Below are 21,266 nucleotides of genomic sequence, written 5' to 3'. Positions count from 1 at the left end.
GGAGGTCAAAAATCAACATGGGTCCTGGAATCCAACTCAGGTTACCAGGCTTGGCAGCAGGAGTCTTCACCCACTGAACCATCTCGCCAGCCCATCCCATAAAGATTCTAAACTAATCTTACTACTACTTCAAATGTGAAACTTCTTTTACTTTGTAGTTCATCTTCTCAATTTCCCATCTTCTTCTAATATCATATTGTTTCGTATCTTTAATTATATGGTTCTCCCAGACTCTAACATCACCCCTCTGTGTACTCAAAGTCACCATATACATTATTTTTTTACTTTTTTTTTTGGTCTTTTTGAAGCAGGGTCTCCCTGTAGCCCCAGCTGTCCTGGACCTCACTATGCAGACCAGGCTGGCCTTGAACTCACAGAGATCTGCCTGCCTCTGCCTCCCAAGTGCTGGGATTAAAGGTGTGCACCACCAAGCCCGACCCTACATTATTTTTTTAATATTTATTTTATTTTTATTTAGATGTATGTGCATGTGAGTGTCTGTGTATGTGTGTGAATATGCCATGTGTGTGTAGGTGCCCAAGGAGGCCAGAAAAGGGCTTTGGATATCCTGGAGCTGGAGTTACAAGCAGCTGTGAGCCACATTTTGTGGGTGCTGGGAACCCATCTCTGGTCTTCTGCAAGTACAGTTCATGTCCTTAACTACTGAGCCATCTCTCCAGCCCTAGCACAAAGGTTAAACTGAATTTTCTTTCTTGCTATTAGTTAACATGGATATGTTCACTTTCAGAATATTTACAGTAAGTAGCTAACCTACACATTTCATACTATATACTATACTTTCATGTTCAGCAGTAGTTCTATTTCAGGTCTACTCTATATTTTGAATAGCCTGGGATTAAGTAAAATCTTATTCTTCTTTTGGTCTTCCTCCCTTCTATAGCACTCATAATGGTTTTGGGACACAGAAAAAAAATATTCAAAGTGCTTCTAACCAGGTACAGTGTCACATACCCATAATCTTTGCAATTGTAAAGCTGGGGAGGAGGATAGCAAGTTTGAGGGTAGCCTGGACTACATAACAAAACTGTCTCAAATAAAACAGAGCCCAAACTAGAACATACTTATAAAATTATGGAAAATAAAATTATATCTGTTTATGTATGTTTAGGTCAGAAGACAACTTAGGGATCAAACTCAAGTCATTAGGCTTGGTAGCAAGTGCCATTATCAACCGAGTCATCCTGCTGCCTTATTTATTAATATATAGAGGTTTTCTGCCACAGGAGATGAAACATTTTATCTTGCTTATATTTAGAAAGCAGTTGAAAGTTTGTCTCATGTTCAGATTTAGATAACCCTAATGTAAACATTCCCAAATTCAATGTGAAAAGCCTCTGAACAGGCTTTTAAAGTTTCTTCTGTTGTGGTTTTGTTGTTTTGAGAGGGGGGTCTCATGAAGCCCAAGCCAGCCTCTAATTTACTAAGCATCTGAGGCTGGCCTCAAACTCCCAAATCTTTGTGTCTCTACCTCCTGCGTGTTGGGATTTTAGGTGTGTGTCTCCCTGCCAGCCTTTTAATACATGAGAATCCTAAAGTTTATGATATGTATGATGCTAAAATACAATGTTTCAATTGTATTTTAAGTCCAACCATAACATATTATCTTTGTTTTGTTTGACACAGGGTCCTTGTTGCTCAGATTGAACTAGAACTTCTGGGTTCAAATGATCCTCCCACCTTAACCTTCCAAACAGATGGGACTATAGGCATGAGTCACCTCTTCAGCTCATACTACTTTTTTTTTGTCTGACATGCTGGGAACTGACCCTTAGGACTTTGTGCATGCTAGGCAAGCACTGTGTCACTGAGTTACTTCCCATCTCCAGTTTATAACACCTTTATATTTTTTCAATTTACTAATAATTTTGAATATTTTCACAGTCTAAAAGAGTATTAGTACAGAACATTAAGAAAATATTTCATTGGTTCACATTTTTTATTCTTACCCAGAGCAATTACAACCACTTAGTCCTCCTACCTAAAAATTACTATTGGAAGCCAGGCATGGTGGCACAGGCCTTTAATCCCAGCACTTGGGAGGCAGAGGCAGGCGGATCTTTGTGAGTTGGAGGCCAGCCTCGTCTACATAGTGAGTTCCGGGACAGCTGGAGCTACAGGGAGACCCTGTCTCAAAAAGACAAAAAAAAAAAAAAAATTACTATTGGTTTTTATAAATTGTTGGTGTGAATGTAAACTGGTAAAATCTCTTTTAAAAAAGCAAATTTTCATTATTTTTTCAACATTTAAAAAGTACATAACTTGGGGCTGGAGAGATAGTTCAGCGGTTAAAAGCACTGGCTGCTCTTGCAGAGGACCTGGGCTCCATTCCCAGCACCTACAAGGCAGCTAGCAACCATCTTAACTCCAGTTACCAACAGCTTCTTCTGGCCTCCACACAAGTGCACTAACATACATACAGGTAATATATTCATATACAGAAGAAAAAAGTATATAACTTTTTCCCTACTAATCATCATTCTAGGTATTTATCCTATTAATAAGCTTGCATAAGTGTACAATGCTATAATTGTAGTTTTGAATATAATTTTTTGTCATCAGGCATTTTATTGCACATCTGCAATCCTAGCACTAAGGAGGCGGCAGCAGGAGGATAAGGAATTCAAGGCTATCCCTGGCTACATAATGAACTTAAGGCCACACTGGGTGACATGAGATCCTAGTTTAAAAAAAAACAAAAAACAACAAAAAACCCATGGGCCTGGAGAGATGACTCTGCAGTTAAAAGCACTGGCTGGCTGTTCTTAGAGAGGACCTGGTTTGGTTCTAGCACCCACATGACAGCTAACAACTGTCTGTTACTTCAGTTCCAGGGGATCCGACATCCTCATCTGACCTCTGTGGGCATTGTACAACATGAGTGCATTCATGCAAGCAATATACTCATACACATAAAATAAAAATAATAAATAAAATATTAAAACAACAATTTTTTCATAGCTTATATATCTTTCAGTAGAGGATTAATTCAATATTATGCTCACAAATTAAATATATAACTACTTAAAGAATACTCATAAACCTATATGGAGTTAGTTTAGAGATGTACTAGGAATAAAAAAAGCAGAGTATACAATGGTGTATGTCATTCTATTCACACTAGTATGTAAAATGATATCTGTGCAGTAATATTTTTAACACCATAGGCTTTAAGATTAAGAATAAATTGGGGCTGGAGAGATGGCTCAGCAGTTAAGAGCGCTGACTGCTCTTACAGAGGACCCGGGCTCGATTCCCAGCACCCACATGGCAGCAAAAACTGTCCTTAACTCCAGTTCCAGGGGAATCTGAAGCCCTCTTCTGACCTCCGCAGCATTGCACAACATAGGCACACTCACATACATGCAGGCAATACACTCGTACACATAAAATATAAAAATAATAAATACAATATTTAAAAGTGTTCATCTCTAGATGCAGCAGCTAAGAATCAGTTTTCTTTACTGGTGTGATGTATGATAGGTTGACCAGACTCCAAAGGATAGGTACACACCCAAGAGTACTTGGGAAACACAGGTTAGACACAATAGGTCTTTTTAAAAAGACAAGTAGAAACAGAGGACATGAAGATGGGGCAGGGTGAGACTGGAGATGAAGCAAGGCATCTGAATATGGTCAAAGAGGGAGTGCTATTACTTAATTCTGAGGAAAGAAAATATTAATGGGCTTTACTGACACCTTTATGGGTTATAAGAAGATGCGTGTGTGTGTGTATGTACTTTTTCACACACAAAGTATCTTTGTAAGATGATTCAAGAAACTGTTAAGAGTTGTGATCCTAATAAGGGACATAGGGAAGAGAAGTGAGAGAATAAAATAATTTACTGTATATTTTGAACTGTTTAAACTTAATAAAAATGCTCCTATTTGCTATTCAAAAATAAGAATTTAGCCAGGTGTGTAGCACACACCTTTAATCCTAGCACTCAGGAAGCAGAGGCAAGTGGATCACTGTGAGTTCAAGGCTAGCCGGTCTACATAGTGAGTTCTAGGCTAGCTGGGGCTACAGGGAGACCCTGTTTCAAAAAAAAAAAAAAAAAAAAAAAAAAAAAAAAAAAAGTAAAAGAAATAAAGCTTACCTGGCTGGACAAGTAGCTTTGTAGAAGTGACAAGATCTACTTTCTTGTTCACTGATCTTTTTTAACTGGAATCCTTTTCTCCTGGGCCCATACTGACACTCCATTACTACAGCTCGACTCCCTATGAATCAAAAAAAAAAACACCCTAATGATCATAATTCAAGTATCTATATATCTAGACAGATTAAAAAACTTGGTGATAGCAATTTCAAAGTCTATAACATTAATACAGAAGTTTACGGAAAGAAAACAGCATGTCTTACTATAATGCATACACATGAATTTACTAAATGTAAACACTAGTATAAATTAGCAAATGTTACATTTGGTTAATAGTTATACTATTTAAAATCTTATTTCCTTTTTAAAATTACTTAATTTCCTACTTCTATTTGACTCGTTAGAATAACATGGTAAACAGCCTCTGAAGATGGCACCAGTAACCCCTTTTACTTAGCATTCCTTGTGCAATCTGCTCCCCTTGAGCATGGCTGTATTTATCAACTTACTTCTTAGTAAATATGGCAGAAGTGACAAGATGGGTTTTTTTGATAACTGGTTATAAAAGAATAACTTCCATCTTGGGTACTTTCTTGCTCTTGCTTGGGTTGCTGTCTCTTGGTGATGTAAGTTGCCATGTAGTGAAGGAGTATACAAAGGCCCAACATAGCAAGGTATAAGGCCTGCTGACCACCATACCCACGAGATTGGAGCCGCTCTTCTCCCAAGAAGGCCTAAGACGAATGCAACTGCAGTCAACACAGTGACTTCAGTCTGTGAGAGAACCCAAGGCAAAGCCATCTTGTTAATCAGCACTTGGATTTCTGGTCCTCAGAAACTCTGAGATAGTCAATGTTTGTAGTTCTCAGTCTTTGAGTTGAAATAATTTGTTACATCACAGTAGCTAATGCAAATAAATAGATGTGAAAACCATGCAGTGGAAGAGTTGAACATTCTACTTGCAGGACACAGCAAACTTTTAATATAGCAAATAAAATTTTCCAATCATGAGTAAAAAATGTTGATAAAGTTGACATTAAAATTTAAGACTTTTAGGGGTTGGGGATTTAGCTCAGTGGTAGAGTGCTTGCCTAACAAGCACAAGGCCCTGGGTTTGGTCCTCAGCTCTGAAAAAAAAAAAAAATTTAAGACTTTTGTTTAAAGAATACCATAAATAATAGTAGAAGAAAAACAACAGGTTGAGAAATAGAATTTTATTATAATTATAATAGAACTGAGAATTACTTTGAGAATAATAAAAAAACAGAAATCCTTTTTAAAACTTAAAGACAATAATAAAACAACCAAATATAAAATGGGGTGCAGGGCTAGAGAGATTGGTCAGTGGTTAAGAACACCGACTGTTCTTGCAGAAGACCTGGGTTCAATTCCAGCACCCACATGGGAGCTAACAACTGTCCATAACTCCAGTTCCAGGGGATCTGACAGCCTCTTCGGTCCTCCGTTGGCATTGCATGACACCGGTGCACTTACCTACATGCAGGCAATACACGCATACTCATAAAATAAAAATAATAATAAATAAAATATTTTTTTAAATGGGGTGCAGAGCCAGGCGTGGTGGCACGTGCCTTAATCCCAATACTCAGGAGGCAGAGGCAAGTGGTTCCCTATGAGTCTGAGGCCAGCCTGATTTACATGGTAAATTCCAGACCAGCTGGGGCTACACAGTGAGACCCTGTCTCAAACAAACAAACAAAAAATCCAAAACTGGTTGAAGGCTGTGACTTGGAAATTAAAAAATAAATGATAGTAAATGAACAAGTGAAAAGATGTTTACTGTCACTAACAGTCAAGGAAATTTAAATTAAAATAACAGTAAAAAAAAAAAATTTCATGGCCAGCATAGTTGTACATACCTTTTATCCAAGCACTAGCTGAGGGAGAGGTAGGTGGATCTCTGTGAGCTTCAGGCCAGCCTGAGCAAGTTCCAAAGCAAGCAAGGCTGCACAGTGAAACCTTGTCTCAAAAAAAAAAAAAAAAAACCAACAAAAATAAACGAACAAAAATATCCCATTCTTCAGATTGGAAAAATTAAAATGTTCAACAATATTAAAAATATTTTTAAAAAACAGGTGATGGGGCTGGAGAGATGGCTTAGCAGTTAAGAGAACTTATTACTCTTGTGGAGGAACATGGTTCGACTCCCAGCACCCATATGGTGGCTCATACCTGTCTTTAACTCCAGTTCTATGGAGAAGGCCCTCTTCTGGCCTTCAGACACCAGGTACTCATGTGGTACACTTACATATGTACAGGCAAAACATTCATATACATAAAAACATTTTAAAAGCCAGGCATGGTGGCACATGCCTTTAATCCCAGCACTCAGGAGGGCAGAGGCAGGTGGATCTCTGTGAGTTCGAGGCCAGCCTGGTCTACATCGTGAGTTCCAGGCCAGTTGGAGTTATAGGGAGACCTTGTCTCAAAAAGACCAAAAAAAAAAATATTTAAAAAACCCAACAACGGGGAGCTGGAGAGATGGCTCAGTGGTTAAGAGCACAGGCTGCTCTTGCAGAGGGACCTGGGTTCAATTCCCAGCACCCACATGTGCACTCACATACATGCAAGGCAATACACTCATACAAACAAAAACACACACACACACACACACACACACACACACACATACACACACCCAACAATGCAACTGATTCCCATAAATAAAGAAAAACAAAATAAAGTACACAATGACTTAAGGCATTCTAATAGAAATCAAACCCTCATTTAATTAAGGCTCTAGATCTAGCTAACAGTTATAGCAAATACAGGTAATAAAAGATGTTAAACTACACCACAGAAAGAAATCTGAAAAATCCAGAATATGGAAAACTCTAAAGACAAACTACCCAGGGGTAAAGAGGGAAGAAACTTTTAGATGGAAAGAAATTTAAGAGACAAATTAGATATATTAGCCAAATGCAGTCTTTGGACATTGAGTAATTCAGACTTTGAAAAAGCCTATGGGGTCAAAATCTGTGAGGTGAGTGGGAAAGCATAAACACTGGACATTTTATAACATTAGGAAACTACTATTGATTCTTTTAAAGTGTGCTGATGGGCTGTCATGTGTGTGTGACAAAGAGATGACAGTTGTTGAAGCTCCACGACAAGGAGCTTTTTTTTTTATATTACTACCTCCATTTTTACACACACAAAAATTTACATAGTGTCAATGTTTTTGAAAGTCTGGAAACACTAAGTCATGGGTTGAATAAGTTGAATGTAGAAAAGAGAAATTTCTAACATTGATGATAGGCATGAAAATAGTTCATTAATCTTTTATTAGCAAATCTGAAACTGACAAAGCTCAGAAAACTAAGTTATTTTTGGAACTCATTTGTCTACAAAACCTGATCTAAACAATGTGAGGTCTTATATCTAGCTATCTAGCTAGCTAGCTATTTATCCATCTATAGAAGCTCTTTCTTTCTCTTAGTGTGATCATAAAGAATTACTGTTTGAGTACGTGATGTTGTCTATGGGTCTACTTGGAATTTCAAAAATTTAAATTTCTATTTATAAGCATTATATATAAATGAAGCATTATTTATTCACTGTGATATATGAAAATGTGCTTTTATTACATAATATAATTGGTTATTTTTCCTAAGTTTTTAAATATTCATTTTCAGCAACTAATATTCAGTTCTCATTTATCAAAATGAAAATGTATCACCTCAGGAAAATCATATTTTCACAATGGATTACAGCTGCTGAAGAATTTTTTTAATAATCCATTAAAGAAGTACCTGCATTGACAAATGGGATTCCATCATATGGGACATACTGGGACTTCCACATTAAGCGTGTAGCAGGTTTGGCTGGGCTTGGAGACTGGCGTGTTCCCCAAACACTCTGTGTTTGCTGCTTGTGAAATGTTAGGATACTTTCTAATTCAGTCTCACTTACACAGTAGCCACGATAAGAATCTCCAATTTTCTGTACAAGGTAAAAATTAAGTAAGAAAATTATTGGCAAATGTTCTTCAGTGAACAATTTAATGAGATGTTGTCTAAGATGAAAGATCATCAGTTTTCACAAGAAAAAGCCATTCATTCCTGCCGGTCACTCATCTATACAACCTGTGGGGTCTGATCTGAATTCAGACAGGATCATCAAATATGTATCTTCCAGGCATATGAGGATATAATGACAAATTCACTGTCACACTATCTTTACCAAAATCTTGAGAGAAATAAGCTTTAGAGAAGATAGCTTGAAGAACATGTAACATATCCATTCTCTCAGATATTTAAATCCTACTCCTAGATCAAATTCAAATCAGCACAAAATTAGCCATAAAGTGTTGGTTCTTTGTGAGGCATCTATTAACTTAACGTTGATTTTGATATGATGCCAAAAGTCCATTTGAAACCTTATGGAACTGTGATTATATGTCCTATAAAAATGTTGCTGAAGAATTTTCTCACTGTATCGATACTCTTTATATGAAAATCCTTTCCTGAGAGAAATTCCTGGTTTCCTTTCATGCTATGGAATTTGACACCATTCTTCTTATCTAATAGGTATAGAACTTAATAACTAAGTTTTTTTTGAAATGCAGATAATAGATTACAGGTGTGTGTATGCACATACATAAACATATAAATGATTTATTAAGAAATATAGTTTCTGGGAGCTGGAGAGATAGCTTAATGGTTAAGAACACTGGCTGTTCTTGCAGAGGACCCGTGTTTGATTTCCCAGCACCCACATGGCAACTAACAACCAGTCCATAACTCCAGTTCCAGAGGAATTCAATGCGTTCTTCTGACCTCTGTGGGCATTGTACAACACAGGTACACTTACATATATTCAGGCAATACACTCACACACATAAAATAATAGCTGGGCATGGTGGCACACACCTTTAATCTCAGCACTCAGGAGACAGAGGCAGGCGGATCTCTGGGAGTTCTGAGGCCAGCCTGGTCTCCACAGCAAATCCAGGCCAGCTGGGGCTACAAGGAGACCCTGTCTCAAAAAGACCAAAAGAATTTAAAAAATAAAAATTAAAAAAATAAAAATAAATATTTTTTTAAAAGAGATACAATTGCTAGCTTTAACTTTATTATTCCATTCTGGTTTCTCCCTTAGCTCTCGCTTGTAATTCCCACCTTGCTATTTCATATGTTTGTAAGCTGTCTTAAATTCAGCCCTAAAACAAGGCAAGATGTAAATAAATTGACAAAATACATACACAGACATTTGGATATCCTTATAGTAAAGGAACAATTTTTATATTTCAAAAGAGGAAACTGCTAAGCATGGTGATTCATACCTTATAATTGCAGACTTAAGAAGGTAGAGGCAGAAAGATACTGAGTTCAAGGTCAGCCTGGGTTACATAGTGAGTAGCTGTAGCCTCAACTGGCCTGGAACTGGCTATGTAGATTAAACTTGCTTGGATCTCACAGAAATCCACCTGCCTGTGCCTCCCAAGTACAGGGATTAAGGGTCTGCACTAGCATACCCTGCTTGCAATGCTTTTATATAAACAAAATGAGCAGAATATATGTCATAAAAGGAAAAACTGAATTAGTATAAAATAATGAAGCATAGTGGCACACACCTTTAATCCCAGCACTCAGGAGGCAGAGACAGGCAGATATCAGAGAGTTCAAGGCTAGCCTGGTCTACATAGGGAGTTCTAGGCCAGTTGGGGCTACAGGGAGACCCCGTCTCGAAAAGACCAAAAAAAAAAAAAAGTTTTAAAAATTACTTATACAGCTTGGAAAGGGAAAAGGCTGGGAGAGATTGTTCAGTCAATTGGTCACTTTTTTTGAATTTTAAAAAATTTTTATTTTTTAGCTGGGCGTGGTGGTGCACGCCTGTAGTCCCAGCACTTGGGAGGCAGAAGTAGGCAGATCTCTGTGAGTTCGAGGCCTGCCTGGTCTACATAGTGAGTTCCAGGCCAGCTGGGGCTGCAGGGAGACCCTGTCTCAAAAAGGCCAAAAAAAAAAAAATTTTTTTTTATGTGGTTGAGTGTTTTTTAGTTGAATTTTTGCATTTTCTTTTTGTTCGTCTTTTTAAGACAGGGACTCCCTGTAGCTTCAGCTGTCCTGGAACTCACTATGTAGACCACGCTGGCCTTGAACTCACAGAGATCCGCCTGCCTCTGCCTCCCAAGTGCTGGGATTAAAGGCGTGTGCCACCACGCCTGGCATGAATTTTTGCAATTTTCATACAAAATATGGTATTTAGATCCCCTACCCTCCCCACACCTCTTCCTACTGCCTCCCCATCCAATTTAATGTACACTCTTATGTATAATATGACCTACAGACTCTGATTTGTGTCCCTAAATGTCCTTCAGTATGGGTCCATCCACTGGGCCCACAGTGAGTCTCATCCCTGTAAGACACTGTGTTTCCCCCTCCCAGCTACCATCACTGCTCCTTAACTTACCTCACAACTCCTAAGACGACAGGCCCATATAGGTGTGTTAGAAGAAAGTGGCTGAAGAGGAGCCAGCAAAGGTTCTTCAAGCATTCTAGGATAAGAAAGGAAAAATATAAACATGTAGCTACACACACACACACACGACATTCAACTGCCTTATCTCTTTTTTTTTAGTGTATGTATAATGTATATGTACACATGTACATGAACATGTGTACATGTGTGCACAGAGGGTAAAGGGTGATGTCAGGTGTCTTTCTCAGTTGTTCTCCACCTTTTTTTTTTGACACGGGATCTCTCACTGAACCTGGAGCTCATCAATTTGACTAGATTGGCTGGCCAGTGAGGTCCAGAGATCAGACTGTTTCCACAACCACAGACCTATGGTTATAGACACAAACTGCCACACTCAACTTTGAGCTCAGGTCCTCAGGCTTGTGGGTGGCAGGCACCTTATAAACTAGGCCATCTCTTGAGATCATCTTCTTTTTTTTTTTTTTTTTAAAAAAGAAAAACGTATTTACATTTACTTTATGCTGAATTTACTCATGGCAACAGTTTATGTTTCTTCTGGTTTTTTTTCCCCCTGGGTTATCTTTTTCTTCTGTGAAACCTATTCTGGCTTAGGAATAATTTCTTCCTTTTCAATAAGGATCATCTCTATGTGCCAGGGGAGTTCATGTATGAGTTAATCTGACCATGAGCTTTCTAAGTACCAGGTGCTTCATGGGTGTTATGCTTACCTGGACATATTCAATGGCCAGAGAACCTGTATCAAAACTGCTAAGTTCAGTATTACTTTTCATTTTTAAGCATGTACAGTAAAAATTCAGCTCACTTTTTGGACTACTGACCCACTGTTTGACCTGTGCACAACCAACTCCACTACTGTCCTGTAGGAACACCACACAGTGCTTCTTTAAAGTAGTATCTTTCACATACTCAAGGCTTTTCAGATACACATGTCCTTGAAGACTTGAACAGTTTCCTGGGTATTCTTAAAGTGAATTTGAAAGTCTGAACCTCTTTATTTACATGATTTTGTGGGGTTTTCTGAGTCAACCAAGCAGTGAATCATTTTTACAGGTTACCTCTGGCCATTTACAAGAAGAGTCAGTCTCTTTATCATTTTAAACAGTGTCAAGTATGAGTGTATTGCCTGCATGTAGATAAGTGCACCCATGTTGTGCAATGCCCACGGAGGCCATCAGACCCCCTGAAACTGGAGTTATGGACAAATTGTTAGCTGCCATGTGGGTGCTGGGATTCAAACCTGGGTCTTCTGCAAGAACAACCAGTGTTATTAACCTCTGAGCCATCTCTCCAGTCCCTAATTTTTTTTAAAAAAGACTACAGATCATTTATGAATTTTCATTTTCTTTAGCCATTACTTTTTTATTAACTGCTAAGTAAAAAAACCTAAATTGTACTTTCAGTAATTTACAGGCCCTCCAATTTCTGTATTTTATACCTTTCCCAAAGCATATATATTAAAAAGATTTTATTTTTATCAGTTTGAGCTTGCTATAGCAAGAAAGTCTAACCTATTCCAGTGTTCTTTTTCCCATGGGACAACCTGTTAAAAAGGCTCAAGCAATATTTTTTAAAATATTTTATTTATGTTTATTTTATGTGTATGAGTGCATTGCTTGCATGTATGTGAGTGCACCCGTGTGAATGTATACTCTATGTGTAGAGGTACCCTTGGAAATTGGAAGAGGGCATCAAATCCCTGGAGCAGTGTTGGGGACCTCTGTTGTGTAAAGTAGAAGTTTCTCCATGTCCGGATAGCTCACGAGCTCAGAGACTCCTTTCACAGCAGGGTGCCTTCCCGGCATTTTTCCTGACTCCTTTGTGAAGTAGCAGCCACAGGAATGTAGCCTCCGGCTCTGTAACTATTAGGCTTTCCTGTGTGATTTTCAAGCAGTTTGGCAGCCTGGCGGGAGCCCATTTCCACACGCAAATGACGCATCCCCAAAGTACCTATCAGCTGAAGCTTTTACCACTACCCCCACGGTATAAAGTTCCCTGATTCCCCTCAATAATTGAAGGAGCTGGATCACTAGGAGCTAGGAGCTGGGACACTGAGACTTGGAGCCACGCAGAGCCATTGAATAAAGAGCTGTAACACTGAGTCTGACTGAGCTGAGTCTTGTCTCACTGCCTACGATCCAGCCTTCCCGGGAAGAGCTGTCTTTCCATCACCGACTCACGGATCCCAGCTTTAGCCGCCCCCACACTCTCCCGAGTGATCCAGCGGCCGGTGGATTTCGCATCTTGAGGAAAGTGCACGGGTGAAATTAGGGCGGGACTCGGCTGGGCAAAGCCCCAGCAGCAGAGAGCCACGGAAGACACAGGGAAGCAGCGGAGAAGCAGAGATCCGCTGCCACAACAGAGACGCGGAGCAGCGGTGCTGCGAGACCTTCAGCACCTCAGCGGCGGACAGCGACGCGGGACGTGGCCAGGCCCGCTGTGCTGCTTCTAGGGCGCACAGAGAGCCCCGCGCGCCCCATAGAGCAGGAGTTACAGGCAGTTGTGAGCTGCCCAATGTGGGTGCTCACTTACTGGTAGTAAGTGCTCTTTACCCCTGAGTCATTTCTCCAGCTCCCCCAAAGCATAGTTTGTGCTTTTCTCATTATATAATAACTTTTTTTTTGGTCTTTTTAAGACAGGGTCTCCCTGTAGCCCCACCTGTCCTTGAACTCACTATGTAGACCAGGCTGGCCTTGAACTCACAGAGATCTGCCTGCCTCTGCCTCCTGAGTGCTGGGATTAAAGGCATGCACCACCACGCCCAGCTTACTGAACATCTCCCAAAGTCCAAAGGCTGACCTGACCTGGCTTATGATATCTGGGTATATATTTTTACCCATTCTTTTCAGTCTGCTGTTAACTACTCCATTTTTCCTTTGCCTCAATTATTCCCACTCCTATGTATGTCCCTCTCTTCTACTTCTCCTCTAACAATCTAGGACTTCTCAGGAGTCTCACAGTGATCGCTTACCTCTTCTTTTCTCTTTCTTTCTACTCATGCTAACATATTAGTATATACTATAGTATCAGGATCCCTTTACTACCTAAACCAATCAATATTTAACAAATGTCTGTTTTGTAGTCATCTGTTCCTCTATTATCAGAGTAGGTTAACTACTGAATAGTCACTGCTGCTGCATACTGTACTCAATGCACAGGGGACAGATTGGATAGACCCTGGTGTCTAGAATAACAGTCTAACAAAAACATCACCATAACTCTACTACAACCTAGTCACTCCTTAACACTGCAAACACAACCACTGGGGAAAAAAAAGAGGCAACTTGAATTAGAACAACAAAGCCGGTCGTGGTGATGCACACCTTTAATCCCAGCACTTGGGAGGCAGAGGCAGGCAGATCTCTGTGAATTCGAGGCCAGCCTGGTCTACGTAGCGAGTTCCAGGTCAGCTGGGGCTACAGGGAGACCCTGTCTCAAAAAAACCAAAAAAAAAAAAAAAAAGAACAACAAAAATCTTACACAATGATCTAAGCCCAGATGGGCAGATTCCGTCACAAAACCACAAATAACATGAAAAAGAAAGACAACTTGCCTCCTCCAAAAAATACCAACTCCATACTAATGGCCCCTGATCAAAATTCCAGAGCAGAATTAAAAAGAATGCTTATAGTATGGTAAAACAACTCAAAGAGGACTTGAATATTTTCCAAAAGAACATAGAGAGCTGAATGAAATAAAGAGAGAAATTATTGAAGAAAACTAAAACCAAAATGATGATAGAAATGAAATACACAATAGATTTTTTAAAAAGTTCAATGGAAAGGCTTGCCAATAGAAGAGATCATGTAGAAAATAGAATATCAGGTTATGAAGACAAAATATATAGGAACTTGGATCATTCATGCAGGTCAATTTTTTTTTTTCTTTTGTCTTTTTGAGACAGGGTCTCCCTGTAGCCCCAGCTGTCCTGGAACTCACTATGTAGACCAGGCTGGCCTTGAACTCACAGAGATCCGCCTGCCTCTGCCTCCCAAGTGCTGGGATTAAAGGCGTGAGCCACCACACCCAGCTGATAATTTTTTTTAACTATGAAGGGAACTTTGGAGCTCTATGAAAAGGCAGGACATGAATTATATACATACAAAAAGGAGAAAATTTTTATGTAAACAGCACAAAAATATTTTTAATAAAATGACAGAAAGAAATTGAGGGAAAAAGAAGTCCATTCAGATCTGATACAGTAAACACCAAACAGACAGGGCACCCCAAAAAACAAAACAAAACTCCCCACATCTTATTGTTAAAACACTAAATGAACAGGACAAAGATAAGTATACTGCAAGCTACACAAGAGAAGGGCCAGGTCACACACAAAGGTTGGCCATTAAAATACTACTGATGTTTCAGTAAAAACCATGAAAGAGCCAGGCGTGGTGGCACATGCCTGTAGTCCCAGCACTTAAGAGGCAGAGGCAGGCGGATCTCTGTGAGTTCAAGGCCAACCTGGTCTACATAATGAGTTCCAGGACAGCTGAGGTTACAGGGAGATCCTGCTTCAAAAAGACAGAAAAAAAAAAAAAAAAAAAAAAAAAAAAAAAAAAAACTCAAAAAACCATGAAAGCAAGAAGGGTTTTGACTGATACCTTTCAAACTCCAAAAGATACAATTGCCAACCCAGTCTAATACACCCAGCAACACTACCTCTCATAATTGAAGGTGAAAACGTTCAATAATGAAAGCAGGCTAAAGGTCTTTATGACCACCAAGCCAGTCCTAGAAAGGTTACTAGAAGGAATACTTCAGTCTGAAGCTAAAAATATACATACTCAAGAAACTACAGGACAAATTAAATAATGCCAAGACACCCATTAAACAAAAGAGGACTAAGAAAGTACCAAACATTAAAAAAATCAACCAAGTGACAGGGAGCAATATACATCTTTCAGTAATAACTCTGGATATCAATGTTCTCAATTCACTGAAGACAGAGATTACAATATTGGATTAGAAAGAGAACCCTTATTTTTGTTGTCTCTAAGAAACATACTTTACCTTCAAAGATAAACATTATCTTAGGGTAAAAAGATGGAAAAAGTATTCCAAGCAAATGGAACCAGGAAACAAGCAGGTGCTACTAGTCTAATACGTGACAAAATGGACTTCAAATCTTGTCAGAAGATAAAGAGGATTATTTCATACTGATCAAGGGAACAATTCATCAAGAGGAAACTGTAATTCTAAATATATATGTACCAAATACAGGTTCATTGGATTTTGTAAAGCAAATATTATTAGATTTTAAAAATCACAGATTAAGAACTGGAGAGATGGCTCAGCAGTTAAGAGCACTGACTGCTCTTGCAGAGGACCCAGGTTCATATCCCAGGGCCTACATGGCACTAACAACTGTCTGTAACTCCAGTTCCAGGGGATATGACACCCTCTTCTGGACTCTAAGGGCATTCCATGACACAGATGCATATACATACATGCAAGTAAAACACTCAGATATGTAAAATTAAAATAATAATTTTAAAATCACAGATTAATCTCAACACAGTAAGTGACTTCAATACCCCACTGTCAACATTAAACAGATCAACTCTACAAAAAAAATGAATAAAGAAACACTGGAATTAAATGACATCATAGATCAAATAGATCTACAGATATCTACAGAATATTCCATCCAAGCACCAAAGAATACATATTCTTCTTAGCAGCCCATGGAATCTTCTTTAAAATAGGTCACATAGTAGGGTATAAAGCAAGTCCCAACAAATATAGGAAAACTGAAACAACGTCCTATAGTCTGATTGCAAGGAGATAAAGTTAGAAACCAACAGGAAGAGAAAATATACAAACTCAAGGAGATTAAACCACACATTAATGAATGATGAATGGGTTATTGAAGAAATCAAGAAGAAAAATTTAAAAATTCCTAGAATTAAATGATAATGAAAACATAACATGCTCAAATCTATAAGATACAGTAAAGGAAGTTCAGAGGGAAGCTGACAGATCTAAGTGCCTACATTTAAAAAAAAAAAAAGCTATCTCAAATGCCCCAATGATAAACTCTAAGGCACTGGAAAAACAAGAACAAACTCATCCCTAAAGCAGTAGATGGAGAAAAATAATGAAGAACAGGGCAGAACTTAATGAAATAAAAATTTTTTAAAAAATTTAAGCTGGTTCTTTGAAACGACCAACAAAATTGACAAACACTTAGCCAAGTAAACCAAAATAAAGAGAGAGAAGACTCAAATTAATAAAACCAGAATGAAATGTGAGACATTACAACAGACACTGAGGAAATTCAGAGAATCATCAGGACATACTTTAAAATTTTATATTCTAATAAATTGGAAAATCTAAAAGAAATGAATGAATTTCTAGATGTAAATGACCTACCAAAGTTAAACCAAGATGATGTAAATAATTAAAACAGATCTATAACAACCAATGAGATAGAAATAGTAATCAAAAATCTTTTAACTAAAAAAGCCCAAGGTCAGAAAAAAATTATATATATTATAATTATATATATATATAAATATTTTCTTGGGCTAGAGGTATAGCTAAGTGTTAGGTCTTTCGCCTAACATATAAAAGGCCCTGGGTTTGATCCTAGCATAGGAAAACAAACAAAACAAGAACAACGAAAAACACCCACCCACAATATAAATATTGTCTTATTTCAAAAGACTTTTGTAGAACAATTAAAGGAACAGAAATACATAAAAAGATACTTTCAATACCTTTCTAAAATTTTCATGAATGGTGTTATTTTTTTAAGGCAAAAAGAAAAACTAAAATAGAAGTCATCAATAAACAGGCTGTGTTTGTAGCTGTGTGGGAGAGACTGCCTGCCTAGCATACTCAAGGCCCTGTGTTCAATTCTCTAGAACCACCACAAAAGAAGGGAAAAAATATTATTAGCAAAAAAATGTTTAAACATTTTATCACAGAAGAATTTTATGTGCATAAATGTAGTAAAACCATTAAAAATTTTAGGAACTAGAATAGGTATGTCTTTATTCTAAAATAGTCCATTAGATATTTCACACTGCTATAGAAGGTAATAGAGAAGTGTCACTGTTTTCAAGAAGCCATTCAAATAAATAGATAGCTGATGAATGCTTCTTTCTGAATTTTTGATCTTTTCCATGGCAAGCCAGCTTTGGATGTAATCATTTAAAAGCAGATTTCAAAGATAAGACCTTTCCCACTGACTCACTTTTTGGGTAATGCAACGGATGTTTGTGAATGAAGAGTATAATTATTGGTGCTGTCTTCTAGAGTGTCTATCCTTCCAGCTGGTAAGTTTCTGTCAGTGCATTTCTCTTCGGAGACATCTTAACAACAAAAACAAGAACACAGAAACATCAATAAATTGAGTAACACTATAAAGATTACCTAACTAGAGCTCAAATATTTTGATAGAAAAAAGGAATAGTTCTGAAGTTAAAGAAAACAAAACTTTAAATGTTGTATTGGCCGGGCTCTATCCTTCCAGCTGGTAAGTTTCTGTCAGTGCATTTCTCTTCGGAGACATCTTAACAACAAAAACAAGAACACAGAAACATCAATAAATTGAGTAACACTATAAAGATTACCTAAGTAGAGCTCAAATATTTTGATAGAAAAAAGGAATAGTTCTGAAGTTAAAGAAAACAAAACTTTAAATGTTGTATTGGCTGGGCTTGGTGGCACACGCCTTTAATCCCAGCACTTAGGAGGCAGAGGCTGGTGGATCTTTGTGAGTTCAAGGCCAGCCTGGTCTACATAGTGAGTTCCAGGACAGCTAGGGCTACAGGGAGACCCTGTCTCAAAAAGACCAAAAAAAAAAAAATGTTGTATTGAGAATATTATTGATAAACTTGTTTGACTATTAAAATTCTGTAATTAACTTTTTAGAACTTATATTTAATAGTTATGATTTAAAGGAACTATAACCGTTTTATTAAAGAGTTTCACAATATAATAGGAAAACAAAAAATAATATATTATGTTTACAATGTTTCTGTAAACTATATTTTTGGCTTAACTTTTAATGACTATTAACAAAGACAATAAATCATAAAACAAATGTAAAAATATCTATCTTAAACCAATATCCACAAAAGAGCAACAAAATAGTATACCTGATGTTAAAAGAGATTCAAATAAATGGCAAAGGGAGGGAAGCAGAAGAAAGAGAGCTAATCTGGATGTTACAAACAGGTAAATGAAGAATGTGTGAAAAGAAATGGGAAGCCTGACTCTTCTGAATTCAAAGGAGAAAAGGAAAGAGGAAAAAGGCTGCGGATAAAAATGAGAGCTGAAAAAAGTAACGAGTCATATGGTCATCAGTAAAAATATAAATGTAAAACTTTCTGTAGCTAAGAACTACATTTGTGTTATTGTTGCTATTGTTATAATTAAGAAGAATTTGTTTTATGCTCACTAGCTATTTGGGTGGAAGCAGGAGTCAACCAGCTTCAAAGAATTCCAAAATGAATTAGACAGCTAACCTAGACAGGAGTTGAACAATGAACTTAAAATTTATTTGGGCTAAGAAACTTCTTTCAATTACTCAGTTGATAATCTTACCTAAAGAGATCAACTTTAACACTGACTTTCATGAGGAATTTTTCCAGAATATCACTTAATTCTTAAAACATTCTGAAATCCCCTATATCCCATTATGACTTACCTGGAGGACTATTCACATCCACAAGCTGCTCCTGAGGTATAATCACTTGCGCCATTCCAGTCTGGGTAGATGGAATTACACGAAGCACCTGTCCATTTTCTGAAGGTCTGGTAATGATCATCTTGGAGGCATTAAAAAAAATGCACAAGCCATTCTGATTTCTCAGAATTATTTATTTAAATAGATACCTACTTCTATGATGAATCATCTTACTTTATTTTATAGATAAAATTTTGAGGCCTATACCAATTTACCCAAGTTCCCATAGCTGACAAGTAGTGAAGCTAAGACTTATAACAGGCAGCTGATCCTACAGTCTATGTATTATCCATCTATGCACTTTTTTTGTTTGTTTTTGTTTTTTGAGACAGGGTCTCACTATGTAGCTCTGGCTAACCTGGAACTGGATATATAGACCAGGCTGACCTCTAACTCAGAAATTTATACAAATTCACCTGCCTCTGCCTCCCAAGTGCTGGGACTAAAGGCATGCACTACCATGCCAAGCCCATTTATGCTCTTAATCATGACAGTACATGCATGAAGTCTAATTACACTGTGAATGAAAGGCCAGCCTGGATTACATGAGACGCTGTCTCAAAACACCAAAAAAGGGAGCTGGAGAGATGACTCAGCTGTTAAGAGTACTGGCTGCACTTGCATAGAACCTGGGTTCAGTTCCCAGCACCCACATGATAGCTAACAACCATTTGTAACTTCAGTTCCAGATCTGCTGGCCTTTTCTGGCCTCTGCAGGCATTGTATGTACGTGGTACACTTACATACATGTAGGCAAAGCATGCATACACATAAAATAAAATTTTTTTTAAATACCAAAAAAGAAACAAAAAAGTTGCAGATAAACTATGGCACATACTGTATTTCCAACTTCACCCAAAGCACCAATGTGCCTAGACACAAGCAGCTAAAGAGGACTGCTTTAAGCACTATTTATAATCTTTGTACTCCTAAGAGGAAAAATTTTAAATCCTTATATAAAAAAGTCAAAGTCATGGAAAGAGTATTTCCAATATAATGTATAAGTCAAGAGAGTAAAGTCGGGGCTGAAAGATTACTCAGTGGTTAAGAGCACTGGCTGCTCTTGCAGAAGATCTGGGTTTGGATCCCAGCACCCACATGGCAGCTAACAACTGTTCACAACTCCAGTTCCAGGGGAATTCAATGTCCTCTTTTCTGTCTTCCACAGATACTGCATGACATGGGTGCACTTACATACATCCAGGCAATATACTCAGACACATAAAATAAAAATAATAAAATATTTTTTTAATTTTTAAAAAGAAAGTAAAGTCATTTAATACAATTAATAATATTTGCTAAATAGCCTAATACTGGATAGTTATAATATATACTCACCATTTGTGCATTAGAATCTCCCAATGGCTGAAGCTCATACTGAATAGCTTGCCCATTTTGGTCCACAAGATGGAATTGCTCTGCAGGAAGAGTCTGTGTTTCAGTCAGTGTCTGTGGTATTTCCTGTGATGTGAGTGAATCATCTGCTTCAGGAGCAGTGATGGGCAAAATGATAGGAGAATCATTTTGTTCAAAGGAAGGATCACCAGAGTCCATACAGGTTAGACACTTTTGCAAAGAAGAGAAAAATTACTTCAGTCTTTGTAAAATATACTATTTTACTACAGTTTTTAAAAATATTTTTATTTATCATGTACAGGGGCTGGAGAGATGGCTCAGCGGTTAAGAGCACTGCCTGCTCTTGCCGGGGACCCGGGTTCAATTCCCAGCACCCACATGGTGGCTACGAACCGTCCTCAACTCCAGTTCCAGGAGAATCCGATGCCCTTTTCAGACCTCTGTGGCATTGCACAACACAGGTATGCTCACATATATGCAGGTAATACACTCATACACATAAAATAAAAATAATAAATAAAAAATATGCCTGTAGTCCCAACACTTGGGAGGCAGAGGCAGGTGGATCTCTGTGAGTTCAAGGCCAGCCTGGTCTACATAGTGAGTTCCAGGACAGCTGGAACTACAGGGAGACC

The 21,266-nt window shown here is 38.0% G+C and overlaps 1 protein-coding gene and 1 pseudogene across 3 annotated transcripts in view; one reads left to right on the top strand and one right to left on the bottom strand.

Annotated features, from left to right (window-relative positions):
• The window catches only part of Carf (calcium responsive transcription factor), a 56,647-nt gene that overhangs the window by 17,169 nt on the left and 18,212 nt on the right, over positions 1 to 21,266 (bottom strand). The window contains exons 5-11 of one of the 3 annotated variants that reach the window (XM_029564654.1): positions 20,614 to 20,841; positions 19,237 to 19,357; positions 17,779 to 17,896; positions 10,551 to 10,635; positions 7,892 to 8,081; positions 4,628 to 4,852; positions 4,119 to 4,239 (exon numbers count right to left, since the gene is read on the bottom strand). In XM_029564654.1, the coding sequence (XP_029420514.1) occupies positions 4,119 to 4,239; positions 4,628 to 4,852; positions 7,892 to 8,081; positions 10,551 to 10,635; positions 17,779 to 17,896; positions 19,237 to 19,357; positions 20,614 to 20,841 (1,088 nt within the window). Of the gene's footprint in view, positions 1 to 4,118; positions 4,240 to 4,627; positions 4,853 to 7,891; positions 8,082 to 10,550; positions 10,636 to 13,381; positions 13,386 to 17,770; positions 17,899 to 19,236; positions 19,358 to 20,613; positions 20,842 to 21,266 lie in introns of those variants that run through there. The other 2 variants (XM_029564655.1, XM_017798764.2) reach the window with 2 other exon arrangements.
• On the top strand, positions 12,024 to 12,142 carry LOC115070738 (annotated as a pseudogene).

Source organism: Nannospalax galili, unplaced genomic scaffold, assembly GCF_000622305.1.
Source record: "Nannospalax galili isolate Female #2095 unplaced genomic scaffold, S.galili_v1.0 scaffold637, whole genome shotgun sequence".
Taxonomy (NCBI): domain Eukaryota; kingdom Metazoa; phylum Chordata; class Mammalia; order Rodentia; family Spalacidae; genus Nannospalax; species Nannospalax galili.
The sequence above is the reverse complement of the archived record's forward strand: the minus strand, read 5'-3'. Positions and strand labels throughout refer to the sequence as shown.